At 34.7% G+C, this 17,059-nt stretch overlaps 1 protein-coding gene and 1 long non-coding RNA gene across 11 annotated transcripts in view; one reads left to right on the forward strand and one right to left on the reverse strand.

The window, feature by feature from the left end:
• The window catches only part of DNM3 (dynamin 3), a 549,446-nt gene that overhangs the window by 255,728 nt on the left and 276,659 nt on the right, over positions 1-17,059 (reverse strand). For all 8 annotated transcript variants that reach the window (XM_032291679.1, XM_032291682.1, XM_032291676.1 and 5 more), the window contains one exon: positions 15,649-15,762. In XM_032291679.1, the coding sequence (XP_032147570.1) occupies positions 15,649-15,762 (114 nt within the window). The remainder of the gene's footprint in view (positions 1-15,648; positions 15,763-17,059) is intronic.
• Positions 1,917-8,258, forward strand: LOC116560317. Of its 3 annotated transcripts, none has more exons than XR_004272907.1 (4): positions 1,917-2,310; positions 2,431-2,502; positions 4,657-4,731; positions 6,267-8,258. It is a non-coding gene; the product is annotated as an uncharacterized LOC116560317 (long non-coding RNA). The 3 variants fall into 3 exon arrangements; XR_004272908.1 differs by having other exon boundaries at positions 2,223-2,502; positions 6,267-6,385; positions 7,893-8,258; XR_004272906.1 differs by having other exon boundaries at positions 2,226-2,502.

Below are 17,059 nucleotides of genomic sequence, written 5' to 3' on the forward strand. Positions count from 1 at the left end.
CTATTTGGTGTAGGTAGTAGAACCATTAGAGAGCTAAGGTGAAATCATGTACTAAGGTGAAATCATGGAACAATCTGATCAGAACCACCTTTTGTTTGCTTGACAAAAATTTCCAAGGCATGTCTCATGGACATAAATGGAAGTGGGCAGAAGAAAGGCTTTTCACTTTCTGCCAGGTGGCAGAAGCAGGTCTACACCTAGAATGCTGGCTGACTACTGGCTCAAGTGGCTCAGGGCTCCTCTATGAGGAGGACTTCATGTGAGTAAACACACAGATACTTTAAAAAGAATGGAGTTGGTATCCACATTGAATACAACTATTAGATTGTATTTAGTCACACTTAAATCATTTCCAATAATATGGAAGCAGTGACAAAGAAAAAAGGGAGGTGAGTCTTATGGTGCTTGTGCAAGCTTTACTGAATAGGCCCTGAAGACATAAGTATGGAAGCAAAAGTACAGTGATATAAAGTCATTCCTCTGACTCTCGTTGAGGATATAAATGTTTCTGTGAATGATGTACCCAGTGCTAATCTCTGTTCCATTCTAAGATGCCAGATAATTCATGTTTATCTTATTTAATCTTTCTCACAAGATAACAAGGGCTTGTCATAACTTTTGAACTCTTTAGAGTGTGTTATTTGATAATTCAAAAAAGGCCATTTTATGAAAAGCAAATGCTTTAGGGCAGTACTCACTTAAGCTTTTTGAAATATACCATGCAGCATATATCTTTCTACTTCTGAAAAGCATTTCAGAAGGCCAGTAGAAATGAATTGCTTTGGTTGTACTTCTTTAAAGAATGCTAAGTTTCTTGGTTTGGTTAGTCAAATTAAATTTGGAAGCTACCTAGAAATTTTCTCACATTTTGATCTTTAGAAGGGCAATTAATCAAGCTCTTGTTTGAGGCAGCTCTAGCTTTAATCATAAACCTATGGAGGGAAAGTGAGAGACCTACATATTCAGGATATTCAACAGTATATATAATTGGAAACAGCCACAACAGGGAAGGAAAAGTTGATGCCAGTGGGGTGATATCTTATAACCTTTGGTCAAGCAGTGCTTGGCAAATTTCAACAGATTTAGTTAACCAGAGATAAAACTAAGCCACAGAATACCATGAAAACAAAACAAAAGTATCAAAACAGAATCAGGAATTACCAGTGAAAAACAACGTTATACCTAACAGCATGTATCTATCAGAGGCGATTTGTTAGAAGACCTGAGTTGCTATTTCATAGTGGATGCTTGAAATCAAAACTTTAAAGTTTCTTTAGGTCAAACTATAGCACAGCATTCAGAGAGCCAGCCAAAATAGCTGAGGGAAACTAGGAAGGCCACATGTGGAACTAATTACTCATGTAGAGGCCATGACAAAGAACATTTCTCCAGACTTTTCATGGGGGCTTCACTTTCAGGAAGTTGCTATAATTACTGTTCAAGTCTAGAGCAGCCTGCAAGCTGCTGACAGATCCAACGGACAGGAGAAGGAGGGAGAGAGAGAGGAGAGAAAGAGAAATAGAAGAAAGGGAGGGAGGGAGGGGGGGAGAGGGTGAGGGAGAGAGAGAGAACTTATCTGCCCTTTTTGAAGAGTGAAATACCAGAAAATAAAATGCCACAGGAAAGCTGAAAAAGGTTTCCAAATGAGCTCTGCCTTCCAGTGTTCAACTTTCTGTTTACTATTTTATCTATCCTCTATCTTCAAATTACTTCTCTAGCCTGGGTCAGACAGTAAATTTGTACTTCTACAGTAACTCACTTTCAGTTGGCCACAGCCGAACTGTACATCTTGACTCTTTTTTTTACAGCTTTTCCATACTGGGGCCCACTTCCTGCCCAGTTGAGGAAAAAAATCTGGCCTGAAGATGAAATGACTGCTTAACGTTACACTAAAACATCTGGTACCATTTTATGCACAGACCCATGTCTGAGAGCAGGCGATTCTAGCGGTCTCTCCAGCGGCACAGCGCATACCCAAACCTCCCCAGGGTGACATCATCCCATATATGGACTCTCCAGCCCAGCCCTCCCCCTTTTCCTGGTCCTAAATTCATTGCCAGTTCCCCAGTCTGCAGCAAATGTGCCACGTCAAGACTAGAAATCACAGCCCTTGAGTGTGTCTCAGTCAGCGCAGCAGAATTCAGGGGGGAAAGCTGAATGCAACCCCTGGTGCAGGAAGGGAGGCTTTTCCTGAGGACCGGGAGAGGATTTTAAGTACATAGAAGGAAGCTTCTGGAGATCCTGCTCCGTCGCCCCAGTGTTCAGACTACCTGTTCAGGACAATGCCGTTGTACAGTAGTCTGCACATTGGTTAGACTGGGCAAGGAAGAGCAACGCCATGAACTGCTGGGGACAAAATGGGCTGTTTCCAAGGAGAAGACATTTGTTTGCTCCTTTTTTGAATCTCATATCCAGTGTTTTTCTTCACAGGTTTTGCACACGAGGGACCAAGAAGCCCTCGGGACACTGCTGAGAAAAGACCGCCGAAGGGAAGACTAGCGGGTAAGGCCTTCTAGACTGCTCACCTGGTCTGTGACCAAGGGAACCTAGGTGAGGAGCCCACGATTTGTGTTAACATGTGAGGGAAACAAAGGTATACGTGTGATGGGTAGAGATGTGTTTAATCTTACAAGAGCAAAAGTGTGTGGTACATAGCGATTTACTGTTTTTTGATTTCTGAAGAGTGATAATTCAAGTGTTTTCCCACTTCAAAATGAAATATGAAAAAATTAACTCCAGCCACTTAAGAATAGTTTGATGAGGCTACTTTTGAATTGTTTAATAATAATTCAGAGACTTAAAAACTTATATGGATGAAGGCTATGTGTATAAGTTTTAACATCCCAGGACTGAAGTCATTTTTCCCCAAGATAGCGAACAGTTGCTGGTTTTTAAATGCTATATGAATAGTGCTTTTCTGAAGATTTCCTTCTATAATATAAACACCAGGAATAATAGTACCTAACAATAAAAGAAGAACCTGCCAAGTCTTGCCTACCAGACAATGCAGTTGGGATTTGCCCAGAGAAGAGCGCCAACCCACAACTTACTGAGTCAGCAACTGAATAAATCAGGGAATAGAAACGTCTATCTTTAGATACTCCTGTAAACATCTCTGTTTTATATATTTTTTTTTTAAATCAAAGAATGGTTGATAATTGCTGCTTAGCTGAGCCCTCTTGCCTACAGTTTCCAATGCTTCCGCTTTCCCGAGCATTTAAAATGATAAGGCACTTCGTCTAGAAACTACTGATAAAAAAGGAATTTGTAAACGAAGGCAGGAGTTTTCTTTGGTCAGTTTCCAGCTGTCCTGGAGGTGAAGGAGGGTGGGAGAGGGGGAGGAAGGTGGGAGGGAAGAAAACCCTCAAGCTGAATGAAACCTTAATAGAGAAAATAATAGAGAAAGTCTGGATTGCAATGTGATCTGTGCTGAACATTAGTGGGTCCCTTAAAGAAAGTTCTGGAAAAATGTTATTGCCTCATCCTTAATTCTGTTAACCCCCATTTATTTCTATTCCCAAACAATTCTATATAATGAAAACATCTCTTCTACAGGGTTTGTAAAAAAAGAAAAAAAAATGTAATCTCTTTTGTCATCTTTTAAACTCTTTAAAGTTACAGTGGTTCCTGAACAAATTCTTTACTAAATTATATATTTTGCAACAATTCAAAAATTGACTCAAGTTCTCTTTAGCAAAGTATTTTATTATAAAAGTTTCCCTAAGTTGTCTTTTGTCGAAACAACTTATTTTTTTAAATTACCCTTCTGATCACCCCAAAACATGTATAAAGAACACATAAGTATTCTTATCTATTCATGATTCTTAGTTAAAATATAAACAGCAAGGAGAAATTTAGCTACTTTCACTTAGATGATACAGTAAAATCTTCGTTTCATTTTCTATTGTGACTTGGAGAGTTCCATGTTGATTATTTTTAATAGAATAAATGAGATATTAAAAATCTATACAGTTTCTTTTACATAAGAAAACTAAAAAAAAGTAACTTACAGGAGCTAATTTTTCCAAGAAATATATTTTTTCTAATTGATACAATTAATGAAGAGGAAAAATAGCTAAGAAGTTACTTTGGTGATGTTTAAGTTTTCTCAAATTTTCTGGGTTATTTTTTACTCTAGAAATGATTGTATTTCATAATTTGCTTTCATTTAATGTATATTTAATTTAAATTTCTTTCTTCATGCTAAATAGTCTTTTTGTTTCAATGAAATGAATACCTACTGGTCCCTCACCTATTTTCTCCCTCAGGATGACTTTTAGTCTGGAGATAAAAGGGACATAAAGGTTCCCCTTGGCATAAGTACAGGAGTAGAAATAGAAGAATTATTTTGTAAAGGGGTAACCAAGGAGTCCCTGCACGTGCTCAGTGTGGTTCTAATGACTTATTTTTGAGGCAAACTTTTAACAAATGAAAAAGGAATAGTACTTATTTTTCAATTACATGGGCTAAATTAAAGTTCAAAAGTGAAAGTTTATCTTATAACACTCTGCTGAATGAAGGCAGGATTATAGTTTATGCACTGGTACACGTGCCCACATTTAGATACATCATAGCCGTATCTAAATCCAGCTAAATTAGAAAAATGTTTAATTTTATTTTGATATTGCTTTATAAGGAGATATACAAATATTTTAGGGATCATGGAATCTATTCCAGAGGAAACTAACCAACAGTGAACATCTTCAACTAAAACTACCCCTGGATATAATGGTAAGTGCATAAAAATTTAACATTGTACATGGTCATGAAGAGAAAATTGTTTTCAAGGTCTGTCCAAACTACCCTCCATAGAAATTTCATAATTATTTTTCATGTTAGCCTGTGAATGATTGATAAATTGGACTAGGTACTGGGTTAAAAGGACTTTTCCACCATCTAAGAGAAAGGAAGTTCAGAGCCTTAGCTTCAACACCATAATTTCTTAACTGAAAAAGGATCAATCTAAAACAATGGACTTAAATTTTCAAACCCATTTTTCTTTTAGGCCAAAGATCTCAAAATCAAAGACAGATTGTCTACAATGGGACAAAGTTTCACACTGATCACTTCCCTGTCGTTAGTCGATAGGCTTAATATCCTTCCTGCTTGGCATTCAGGCTTTCGGCCCAGATAATATGTTTATGTTTGTAAAAGACCAAATATACTAACTACCCCCACCTCTTGCCTACAGACCACCCAAGTATTTCACTCTGTGGGAAAGAGTTTAGGCATAAAAATCCTAATGAAAGAATTTTTCCCACTTTTTTTTGAAGTCTTAAGCTATTATGAAATATAAAAAGTACAACTTGGTAATGTAAAACAATTCACTCATCCACAAGCGTCCATGCTCACTAAAGAGATGCCAGAGCTTTCACTTACTCTACAAGGGATCTGCTCTTTATAAACAATGCATTTCACTCTGCTCTCTGGAGAATAGCCCACCCATCACAATAACGTCAAAATAATAACTAAGAGACCATCACTCAGAAATCCTGGCTTAAAATAACTAGAAGGTCAGGCTTTAACCTGAGACAGGAAATTCCTGAGTTAAGATTGAAACCTTTCTTACTTCAAATCCCTTTTTACTTTCATGTTTTGTAAATTATGTAGATATAAATATTTACCCATTTTCAAAGGTCCCTAATGAATAATTTTTTTATCAGTATTAATAGAGATAATGAAGTAAATTAGGAAAAATAATTAAATCTTCATTTTGAATTTTCTGACTTAGCGTGACAGCCAGTTTCCTGGAGTTACTTTGGTTTAATTTTACTACAGAACACTTAGAAGATAATTCTTTTCTTACATTTTTTTTCCTTAAGACAAGAAATAAAAGACAAAAAGAAAACAAGGTATAATAAACATACTAAAAATTACCTGGTATGATAATATAAATGACTCTTTTATATTTTAGCTAGCATTTTAAGGAATAATAAACTATTCAACCTATAATTTGGGAGATTAAAAAAAGTCAGTATGTTTTTAGTCTTTCGTCTTTTTAACAAGTTTAGGGGCAGGTTTAACATAACTATGAAGCGTTCATATGTCACATACTTACTGTAATGTGTCTTTAAAATCTATCAGAAACATAAATCGTCCAAAAGCCTTATGAAAAGAACAATCATTTTCATCAAGATTTTTTTCCCCCTGAAAAACTGTCGTGGTTTTTCTGGCTCAAAAAAAAAATGTATATCTTGCTTTAATAAAACTGTTTTATATTAAAGCATAACATACAAACTCACAAATATTTCTTTTTATTTTTTCAGGTTGCATGCATCATTCCTTTAATTGAGCAGAGTTAACTGGATCAAATTATTTATGGGAGAGAGAGGAAAAGCTATACAGAATTATAGTAATTTTTTAAATTTCTACCAATATACTCTTTGTAAGTGAATCACTCTATAATTACTTTCTGTTGCACTGAATGCAGCAACAATAACACAATAGTATTTTAAGGCACTTTTTTTTGGCATACTTTGAACTTGTAATTATTTAAATAGCAGCCAAGTTTACTCATGTTTTTTATTCTGTCAAGAAAAAAAAAGTTCCTTTACTTGGAAGTGATGGCCAGAAACAGAATCAAAAAATTATTTTCTTGAAATTACATAAATATGCAGAAAATGGCACTTATTAGCTTTTGTTACAACATTACCTTATCTAATCACTGCATAAAAGTTCAGATTTGTAGAAAATTGTCATTTTCTCAGTATCTAAAAACTATTTTGCTTTCCATTAAGTTTGTATTTGCTATTTTCTCAGAATTTTACAATTAAAGATAAATCACAAACTATTTGTTTTTCTTAAAGTTCTTTGAGAAAATTTCTAATTATACAATCCTTGGACAATACTGTATTTTTTAAGAAGTTCTACTTACTGGAATTTTGCCTACTTGGATATTTTTGTTTTTAAAAGGGGAGGGGAATTTGCTTAATACTTCTACACATGTGAGTTGATAATTGATATTAAAATAGTAGAATTATTCTCGACTCACCAGAATTAAATTTTATATATGTATATTTAACACTATTAGCCCATATAAATTAGAAGAAAAATTTTCAAAGGATCTGGTTTTAATATTTGGACGTAAAATGAATTTGACTTTTCTGTATTTAAGACACTATTTTGTAACTATATTATACTAACTATATCCAAAACACATTCTGAGCATCACTGTGAATAACAATCTTCTAGTTTATACCCTGTTGATTCACAGCATGACCCTGTGGTTAATTAAGAAGTGGAAAAGTTAAGCTCACAACTGCCTTTAATTTGATTTCACATTCACACTTACAAACTTCATTTAAAAGGAAAATGAGACATTTAAATAGGTTCCTGTCGTTTAACATATAATTGGAAAAAACATATTCCTTTGTAAAATCCTATTATCAAAGTATCAGATACCAAAGTCAGTGGCTTGGGTTGCCAAATACATTAGGCTCATTAATTGTTTTGAAAAGGCTGCCATTTCCATGTAAATGATAATTTTCTTTTTCATGGGCAAGGTTGTGGTAGTTATCTACTAAAAGAAACATGTATAAACATAGTTTTTATCTTTAACTTCAGTATTAAAATATGCAGTTTTTTTGCAAAGAGGAAAAGCATCTGGTTCAATCACTCTGAACTCTGACTACATGTGGGCCAGTAATAATATGAATTGGACTTAAGAATAAACCTTGTGTTTAATCTCTTTTCTTTCTTGAAATTTTAATGTGAGTTTTTTGCTATTCCAATTATCCATGTTAGCACATTTGGAACAAATGTATAAATGTACTTTCTGAATAAAGTCAAAAGTCTAACTTGTTTTTAGTTCCATAATGTTTTAATGTTTAATTATATTGTGTATTTTTCTCCCTTTCCCCTTACTCTCCAAAATCACCAAATCTGGAACACAGGCTGATTGTATCTATGAGCAAAGGAAACCTGAAGGAACCAAGGGCCTGGCTGGACAGAGTTGTCATGTGTCTGCCTGTCTACACTTGCTGTGCAGAACATCCGCTCACCTGTACAGCAGGCACAGACAGGCAGTCACATGACAACCCAGCCTGAATGACAACCAGCCATTGAAAGAAAGCAGCCCTCACACGATAGCATCTACACCAAGAGCTACAACCAAAATGAGGGGCTCGGGGACCTGGGGCTTTAATCTGTTGGTTTAATACTTACCTCCTATGTATTATTTTGATTCAAATATTAAAACCCACCAAAAGTAAAGTGAGTGGTGCCTATGAAATATAATAAAACCCATTGCTGAAAATGTTCCTGTGCATTCTATAGTGCTCTTTTCCTAATTGTTGTCAGTAAATCACTACCCTTGACATTTATTGTACACGGCTTTGCAGCACCCCATATCAATATAAAAACTCGATATAACAAAGCAATATAACTTCAGTCTGATGCTTGACAAAGGATACATTATTCTAAGAATTCTCATCTATAAACTAAGTATGGTTTTCTATATCATGACTTTTTTTTTTGAAGGGGATAGGGTGGAAAGACAGAAGAAATGGGAGGAAAAGAGTATTCCAAAGGATCAAGTACTTTGAGTTAACTCTGCCAGTCTGGGTCTAGGCAAAATACAGTGAAAAGACTACTATTCCAACATAACATTCAACTGTATCAAAATAACCATTTTTCCTCTTTTGACATATGGAAAGTTGAAATTTTGATACTTCCAAGTGTCATGGTATACATAAATTTATGACTGCGTCATTTTTTAATTAAGAAGACGCTTATGCTACAGTTCCAGGAGTAGAATTTGCAAGGCCAATACATTCACTTGCAATCTATGCTTCCATCACGATAAACTTTCAAGCTCTTGAGATGTTCAGGCAACTCATTTATCTTCAGAAGCTTAAAGAAAGTGGTTAATGTACTTGAAATATAAATTTTGCCACACCTTTTGAGAAAATATCCAAACTTCAGTTTATGCACTGTTAACTGGAGTGAAATGATAAGGGACGGCTTTTGTCTATGAATATTTTAAATACTTAAGGGTAAAAGGTGGGAAGATAGATAAAATTAGAAATGTTTCAACTTTGATTTAGTTCATTAACATGTTTTAGCTTTAGTATTTAAAATTAATTTTCATATTTCTTAGAAAGATTCTGGTCAAGCTTAAAAAAATGTAACACAGGCTACTCAAAACTTTTTTCACATTTAATAATTAAACACTTTATGTATGTATTCTGAACTAAAGCAAACTATTTTTTATTCAGTTATTTTATTTCTAAAATGAAAGTCTCAGTCGTAAGGCTAAAAGTCCCATGAGTTTCAAATTTTCTAACAATGATATTTTAATCAAACCTAACATTATAGTTTATTTAATTAAAAAGCTGAATGATGGGGCAAAACTACAAAGCAAAAATATGATTAAAGATGAATTTCTCTCATTTAAACAATCTTTTCTTATGGCAATATGTCACCTGCTAAAATTCACTTCTGCTTCTGCAAGATACATTGCGCAATGCGGATTTTTAGCTTAAATAAAATCCCATGACTAGCAAATAAAGTCCTAAACAATACTTACAAAATTTAGAATATAAACAGGAAGACAATATAAAAATGACTCACAGGATATCGACATCGTTCTACCCAATCTTAAATACCTTGTACAACCTGTTGTAAATGCTGTCTATCGGAGTTCACATATGGAATGTTTCTACTGGACTTTGTAAGGCAGTCTCAGGAGAGTGCTTGATAGCTCCCAGAATGAGACAATGACCTAGCCAGAACATTAAGGAAACTACACCCGTTCTCCCAACTCCAAAGGAAAGCTAGGACGGCAGCAGTGTCATCCTAAAGTGAGGTACTCCAGATAACATTTTCAATATTTTTCCTTAAAACATAAAGTTAACACTTTTTTTCTCAAACATTTTTTACTCAATTTTCAAAAAATGCTTGAAAGAATGTTTTGTATGTATTTAAAAGTCATTAAATGAGGCACATTTAAAAATTTTTCTCTTCTGGGAAAGGGTAATATAAAGGATAATATTGCTCTTGCAGGATATACTTTTGAGTAGCACAAATAATGCATATAGGGGAGTGGGTTTGAATCTAAACTCATTTTTAATAAATTTGGAATAGGATTTGCCATTATGGTTTATTGAATAATACTCTTTCTTCAAAATTATAAATCTTTAGATAATGCCAGAACATGGAAATATTTGTATGAAGTAATCCTATATTAAAAAAGAATAACATCAGATAGTTTACGTATGTAAAAAAAATACACAATCGAGATCATGCAGAATTTTAAGAAATATAGGTGGATTAAAGTTCAATATTTATTGGGACTTTTGTAAAAATAAACTAAATTCTGGCTAACTAAACAACTTATGAAGGAGTGTGAATAGTGTTCACAGGGTCGACGCTGACCTCCTCCACCACAGGGAGTGTGCAGATCTGGTAGGAAATATGTACAATCTTAAAAGTATAAATGAAACGAGAAAGAAAGCTGAATATTTCTATAACTTCTTGATCTCACAACTTTGATCATCCAGGGATATAACTGTCATTTTGTTTCCTATTTCTGAAGTTACATTTGTCATTTGTTATTGTTACAAAATAAAAACAATGCTAAGTAAATATCCCTATAAGGGAATTATATAATCTCCTTATCAAGTTATCCAAACACTTCAACCCACAAAAATGAAGCCTGTAATTTCTTAAGAGTCCAAAGAATGTCCTTATTTCAATGCAGATGTTGGGTTTTCCTCAATAGTGTAAGGTTAGTAGATTTCCACTGGAAACGCCTATGTTGCATTATTCTGCTTGCCTAGGAGTAACTCATTATGATTTTAATCTTTACACACTGGGCTACAGAAATACAATAAACACTGACTAATTACTTATATTATACATAAATGAACAGTCCCCTTTCTTCAGAGATTCTAATTATCTCTTAAAATTTATACATTTATGTATTTTTAAAACAAATTTCTCATTAGTTTTAAGAAAAATAAGGCTCTTTTCTCCTTTAATCAGTCTCCCATTCTCCTAAAATTCACATTTTAGAGACATGTTAAAGAAAAGCCATCATTTTTTCCAAATTTGATTTTGAACTATTGATGGAAAACTATCTAGATCAAAAATCCATTTCAAAAAACTTTTGAGATGACAGTTTCTATTTTATTCTCACATCTTGCTGTTTTCTAAATCCCTCTCCAAAACTGTACAACACATATGGACAATGTATGAAAATAACATTGGGAAATTAATTTTCTGTTTAAATGATTTTCAATCCAGGAAGTCACATTTATATAGTCAGAGGATTTAAAAAAAAGAAAAGAAAAGAAAAAAAACAAGAAAAATAACAAAAAAATTAACCTTCAATGATAAAAATTAACAAAATTTAAGGCAATCTACCTTTAATGGTAATTTTATTCTATAATTTAATAATTTAATTTTGACACTGGATATGTCAGGACGAGATTATTATGCTGCATTTATTCATTTGTTTTCTCAATGACACCTTCATTCAATCAATAGTTAGGGCTTCCTATCAGTGCTGTGTCCCCTGGTAGTAGAATAGGGAACAATGTCTCCTGGTCTCAGGAGGCTTACCGTTCGCTGGAACTGTTAGCATGTGTGATGAGAAATACAGGTGGATTAAAGTTCAATATTTATTAGGACTTTTGTGAAAATAAGTTTTGGCTAACTGAACAACTTATGAAGGACTGTGAATAGTTTTCACAGGGTTGACCCTGACCTCCTCCACCATGTCAATTTTTAGCTTCCAAAAGCATCTCTTAAATCCATTCATTTTTACAAATTCTAACAACTCACCCCAGCCCAAGCTACCATTATCTATGCAGACCACAATAGATGTAGAAAGCAATAGCTTTCTAGTAATTCCTCAATCCAGTTTTGCCCTTTTTCAATCCATTCTCCACAAGGCAACCAAAGGAATCGGTAAATAATTTAAATCTTATCATTTGACTCTCCGGTTTAAAAACTTCAAAGACTTTTCATCATTCTTAAGATGAAAATCCTAATCTTTAGAGTACCTTTCTCTTTTTGCTCCAGTCATACTGGTCTTAATTACGTTCCTTAAATTCATCAGGCTCAATCCTGCCTCAGAAAATTAATACAAACCTTTTCTGACCACCCAGTGTAAACTCCCCCCAACCTGTGTCCTCTAACCCAGACACTTTCTATGTCAACTCATCACTGGCTTTATTTTCTTCTTAGCCTGTAATCAGCATCTGATAGGTTTTCCCATTTTATTTGTATGTTTGCTTTATTGGGAAAGAGCCTTCATAAGAACAGGTACCATGAATTCCTTGCTAATCATTTTATCCTTACTGACTAGGACAGTGCTTGGTACATAACAAGTGCTCAGAAATAATTGTTGGGAAATGTTCAGATGATTAAATGACCAAGTTACTTATTCTCTTTGAGCCTCAATCCTCGTTTCTAAAATGGAGAATATAAATAATGTGCTCACTGAACGACAATAGTCAATAACTGTTAGCCATTATGATGATGATCATAATCAAGATCATCACTGATTGCAAGTATCATTCCCGCAGTCATTATACCTGCTTAAATCCACGAAGACCAGCTTTCAGTCTCAATGATCATCTTAGTGATGACTACTTCCTATTTCTTGAGGAGAGTTCTGAATGAATAACAGCAGCTAATGACTCAATTGTAGCTGTGTATAGACCATAAATTTGCTACCTTGAACTTAAGCGCTCTTCACTCTCACCACCAGCTACTACCCAGCCACCATCCTCTCTTGCCTGGACCATGGTCAGAGATTCCAAGCTGGTCTCCCTTCTTCCATGCTAGCCATCCCCACTCCCTCCACACATCCATCCCATCCCACTTATTACACACAACCCAGCAGCCAGGGTAATCTTTCTAAACCATCAATCCAATTATGTCACACACTGAAACACTCAATCACTTTCAATCGTCCTTGGAATAAAATCCAAATCATTGGGTAGGGACTGATAAGGCCCCCATCCACTGGTGCCTCTGATTTTATAGTCTGCCTTTCTCCCCCACTGTTCCTATGTTACAGCCACAGAGTTCCTGTTGGATCCCATCTCCAGGGGTTTTACACTTACTGTTCCCTCTACCTGTAATATTCTTCAGCAAAACCTTCTGCACAGCTCATCATCTTAATCTCTGCTCAAGTAGTACTTCCTTCCAATCATCCAAATCTAAAGACCTCCTCCCTGTCACTTTCTAACTCAATATCCCATTTTATTTTCTTCAGAGCATTTACTATCTGATACTGTATTATAGTCTACTTGCTTGTTGGCTCCACAGAGCAGTAACTTTGTCATTTCCCCTTTCTTAAAATGATCTGAATGGATGAAACTACACTTTCCTATAGTTTCTTCATCTAAATCATTCCATTTTATTTCAAGGGTCATTCCCACTTTCCCCTGCCCCAACGACTCTCTATACCATACCTTGGTATACCAGTAACCACTCTGTGTGCTCATACACAGCTCATACAGAGCACACAGGGTATGTTCATGGCACTTGGTTAATATTAAAACTGTGCATATTTATTTTCCACTTGTTGTAATCAAGTACTCATGTGGAAGCTACAAGGTCAGGTGATTTTTTATAAAGAATTATCCTGAGTCTGGAGGAGAGGATATGAGCCAATAACCATGAGCTCACCAAGCTCTCAAGGCTTCTTCCTTCCCTACTGGAAGGCATACTGTGCCTTCCAACAGGCTTATTTTCAGTACTCACACAGCCAGACTAATGCCACACTCCAACAGCAGTAGCTACTCCAGAGTCTTCAGTGTCTCTACTGCTAACACCCAGGAACATGTCAATGCTGAGATGCCTGGAAATCATCTTCATAAGTTCTCTGTGGGATGAGGTTGGCTTGGACAACTCCAGGCATCTCTGGGATTTTTGCCTTAATTTGCAGTTGAAAGCATAGGCTCTGGAGCTCAACAGCCTGGGTTCAAATTTCTGCTTTGCCACCAACTAGCTGTGTGACTTTGGTAAGTTTGTTATCCTGGCCAAGACTAAATGTTCTGCAATAAGTAAAACAGTCCTGTAGAAAAGACTTTTTTTTTTTAAGGTTTTGTTTTATTTTTAGTTTTCTCATCCAACAATAGGAATAATAGTAGTTAGGGCTGAATATGGTTAAATGAGTTAATTAATGTATATAAAACACTAGCCAACACTATTATGATTCCTCAGTAAAATATTTTCTGTGACCCTGCATAACTGAGAAAGGTCTCACGGTTTACACATATATAAGTGCATATCAATTATCATCTAAATCCTTGGGGGGAAAATATATCTAACAGAAGATACCTTATTACAACTGAACAGCAAAGAAGATCATCTATTTAGTAATTTTTATATCTAGGAGAGGGTATCTGAGCTCCTTGAGCTATGATCTTTAAAGCTAGAGCTTCCCGCAGAATGACAGAGACAGCTAAGCAGCCAGTACAGAAAAGAAACCATTGCTAATCCTCAGACTATCACAATGATCAAATCTTACTTTTGACTATGGTCAATGACATAACAATTTAAATACAAGCTCTTAAATAGCAATTTTGTTTGGACATTTCTATAGGATTGCATTTCCCTTACTGCAGAAATTTTAGTGGCAATCAACCAATCATCTAATATTTATCAACACACTATGACACACAGAGTGCTTCAGAAATGAAAATAATTATATAAGACATGAAACTTTCCTTCAAAGAATGACAAAGCCACTTTGTAATGCCTTCAAAAGATGTCAGGCCAAGATAGGAAAAACTTTTAACTTTGAAACGCATGCCCTTTATGGTCTCATGTAATTGAGACAATCTCACCTGCACATAGTTTTGCTATTACAGAGTATTCTTACCTAATGTTTGCATGCTGCATTATAAATACCAAAAAATTATCAAGTCAGCCCAGGGCTATTAAAAATTTCAAGACATAGTTTAATTTCTGTCTGTGCTACCTTACATTTAATGGTATTGATTTCTAGCACTTAAATGGCTCTGTAAGACGAATATGAGTTTTTAGTTTGCACTTTTATAGCTATCAAATTTAAATGTGTAGTAAGTCACAGGACCAAAATTATTAACATCTAACATGAACCAGAACACTATAATTACCATAATTCATGCTTTTACATAGATATCAAATTCTCAAAAAACAAAATTTGTATAAACAATGATCTGAGACTCACTTGAAGACTACTGATGTGGACATTCTCAAAAGCCTTCCATTTCATTTGAGACAGATGTCACAGGAACAATTCCAAAATGCTTTGTTAACTCTACATCAATATTATTAATTTCACTCTTAAAATATTCTATTACCTTAGGTCTTTTAGCACTTTATTTAATGAAAATTGTTTTCACTGTACCAGTACCTTGACATAATTATAAATAGGAAGTTTTCAACTTTGACCACTAAATCCATTTCTTCAGTAAGCAAACATGGTTACAGCAAAGAAATAAATAAAAAAGAAAAGGAAATTTGGTTGAATACTATAAAATTTTAAATCTATGAGAAAATAACAGTGCATTTTTATACAAACATTCCAAGTTTACTCTTACTGAAAGAGAACCACTGGTGTCTCAAAATTGCATAGTACAATAATATCAATTAACTTAAAATGAGAAACACTTTAATGAGAAAACTTTGTCACTTTCTGTGACTTACCTCATCATCTTTATACCATGACAAGCTTTCCGCAGTAAGGACAAACCAGTATCCCTTCGAGCCCCCTTTCATGATGCCAATGTTGCTGATGGTGAGCCACCCCTTGCGAATCACCTACGAGAAAGCAGAAATCAGCAAAGGTGTTTAACAAAAGCCAATGCAGATTAGATGTCCAGCCAAGAAAAGTTAAAAACAAGATATTAATTGCAATAAAAACAGTATTTTCCCTCCAAACTCAACTCCTATTGAGTTATTCTAGAGAATTTATCTTCCAAAAGCACAGATGAGTGGAGGGAAGTCTCTCCTGTTAACGAATGAAATAAAAATCTCAGACTCATCGATGATGGAAGTGGAGTGACTGAAAGTGAGGTTATCAAATAAACTGTGTCAGGCCTGTTTATGGCATTGTTGCTACAATTAAAACATATTTTGTTGATTGGATAAACAACAGACTCTCCATATCCACTGTCCCTTCCCTCCTTCCAGCCTACTTGCCCATTTATTTGCCTGGTTTGCAGCTCATTAAGGTTTCCACCAGAGAACTGCCAGCAAATGATGAAAAGAAGAAATTCAATTCAATCAATTAGCCCCTTGTTATCCATAAATAAGGCTCATTGAGGGAAAAAGATGAAATAATACACTAAAAAGAAAAGTTTGGTGTTTTTAACAGTCTTAATTTATAATTTGAACAGTATATTGTAAAATTTTAAATCTATGAGGTTTAAATCTTCTGGTTGTTCTCTGCCATATTACAAAACATGTAGCATCTTAAAATTTTTTAAAGAGTTTTGAAGTTTTAAAACATTAACAAGTTGGATTATAGATTTGACAAATTATTTATAGATGGCATTTAAGAAAAATGTGGGTTTTTTTCCCCTCAATTATTGTGAAGTTAAATTCTGTTTTTTAGGTGGCATCATTTACCATGTCCTCTATACAAGATAATTTTGTTGTCATAGAACTAGAAATGAAACACTAAATGCAATTGTATGATATTGTTCTAAAGTCAAAAACTGTCCTACACTGAAATTACTCAATATGTTGACATCCTAAAATATTTAAAAATTACTTATTGAAAAACTAAAGAGTGTCAGTTACTAAAGGAAGATGAAAATACACTAATAATCAGATTTCATTTTTATATTACTATCAATTTTTGTAGTTGAAGAAGGAAGGCCAATCCCAGAGAAATTATGGAATAGACCAAGGTTCTCATCATTGGTCTTCCAAGACTCTCTCCACATTACCAGCCCCTGCTACCCTTTATTCCCAGTTTCAGCATTGCCCTGGTGCCCAATTTCCATTTCAGTGTGCTGTTGCTTTTATAACCCCCATATAGCATCCCTCTCAGGTCTGGGCTAGTGCACTTTTCTCCATGGCTTTTTAACTCTCTACTTCACAAAGAACAGAC

Source organism: Sapajus apella, unplaced genomic scaffold (genome assembly GCF_009761245.1).
Source record: "Sapajus apella isolate SASKATOON/1434 unplaced genomic scaffold, GSC_monkey_1.0 scaffold25, whole genome shotgun sequence".
Taxonomy (NCBI): domain Eukaryota; kingdom Metazoa; phylum Chordata; class Mammalia; order Primates; family Cebidae; genus Sapajus; species Sapajus apella.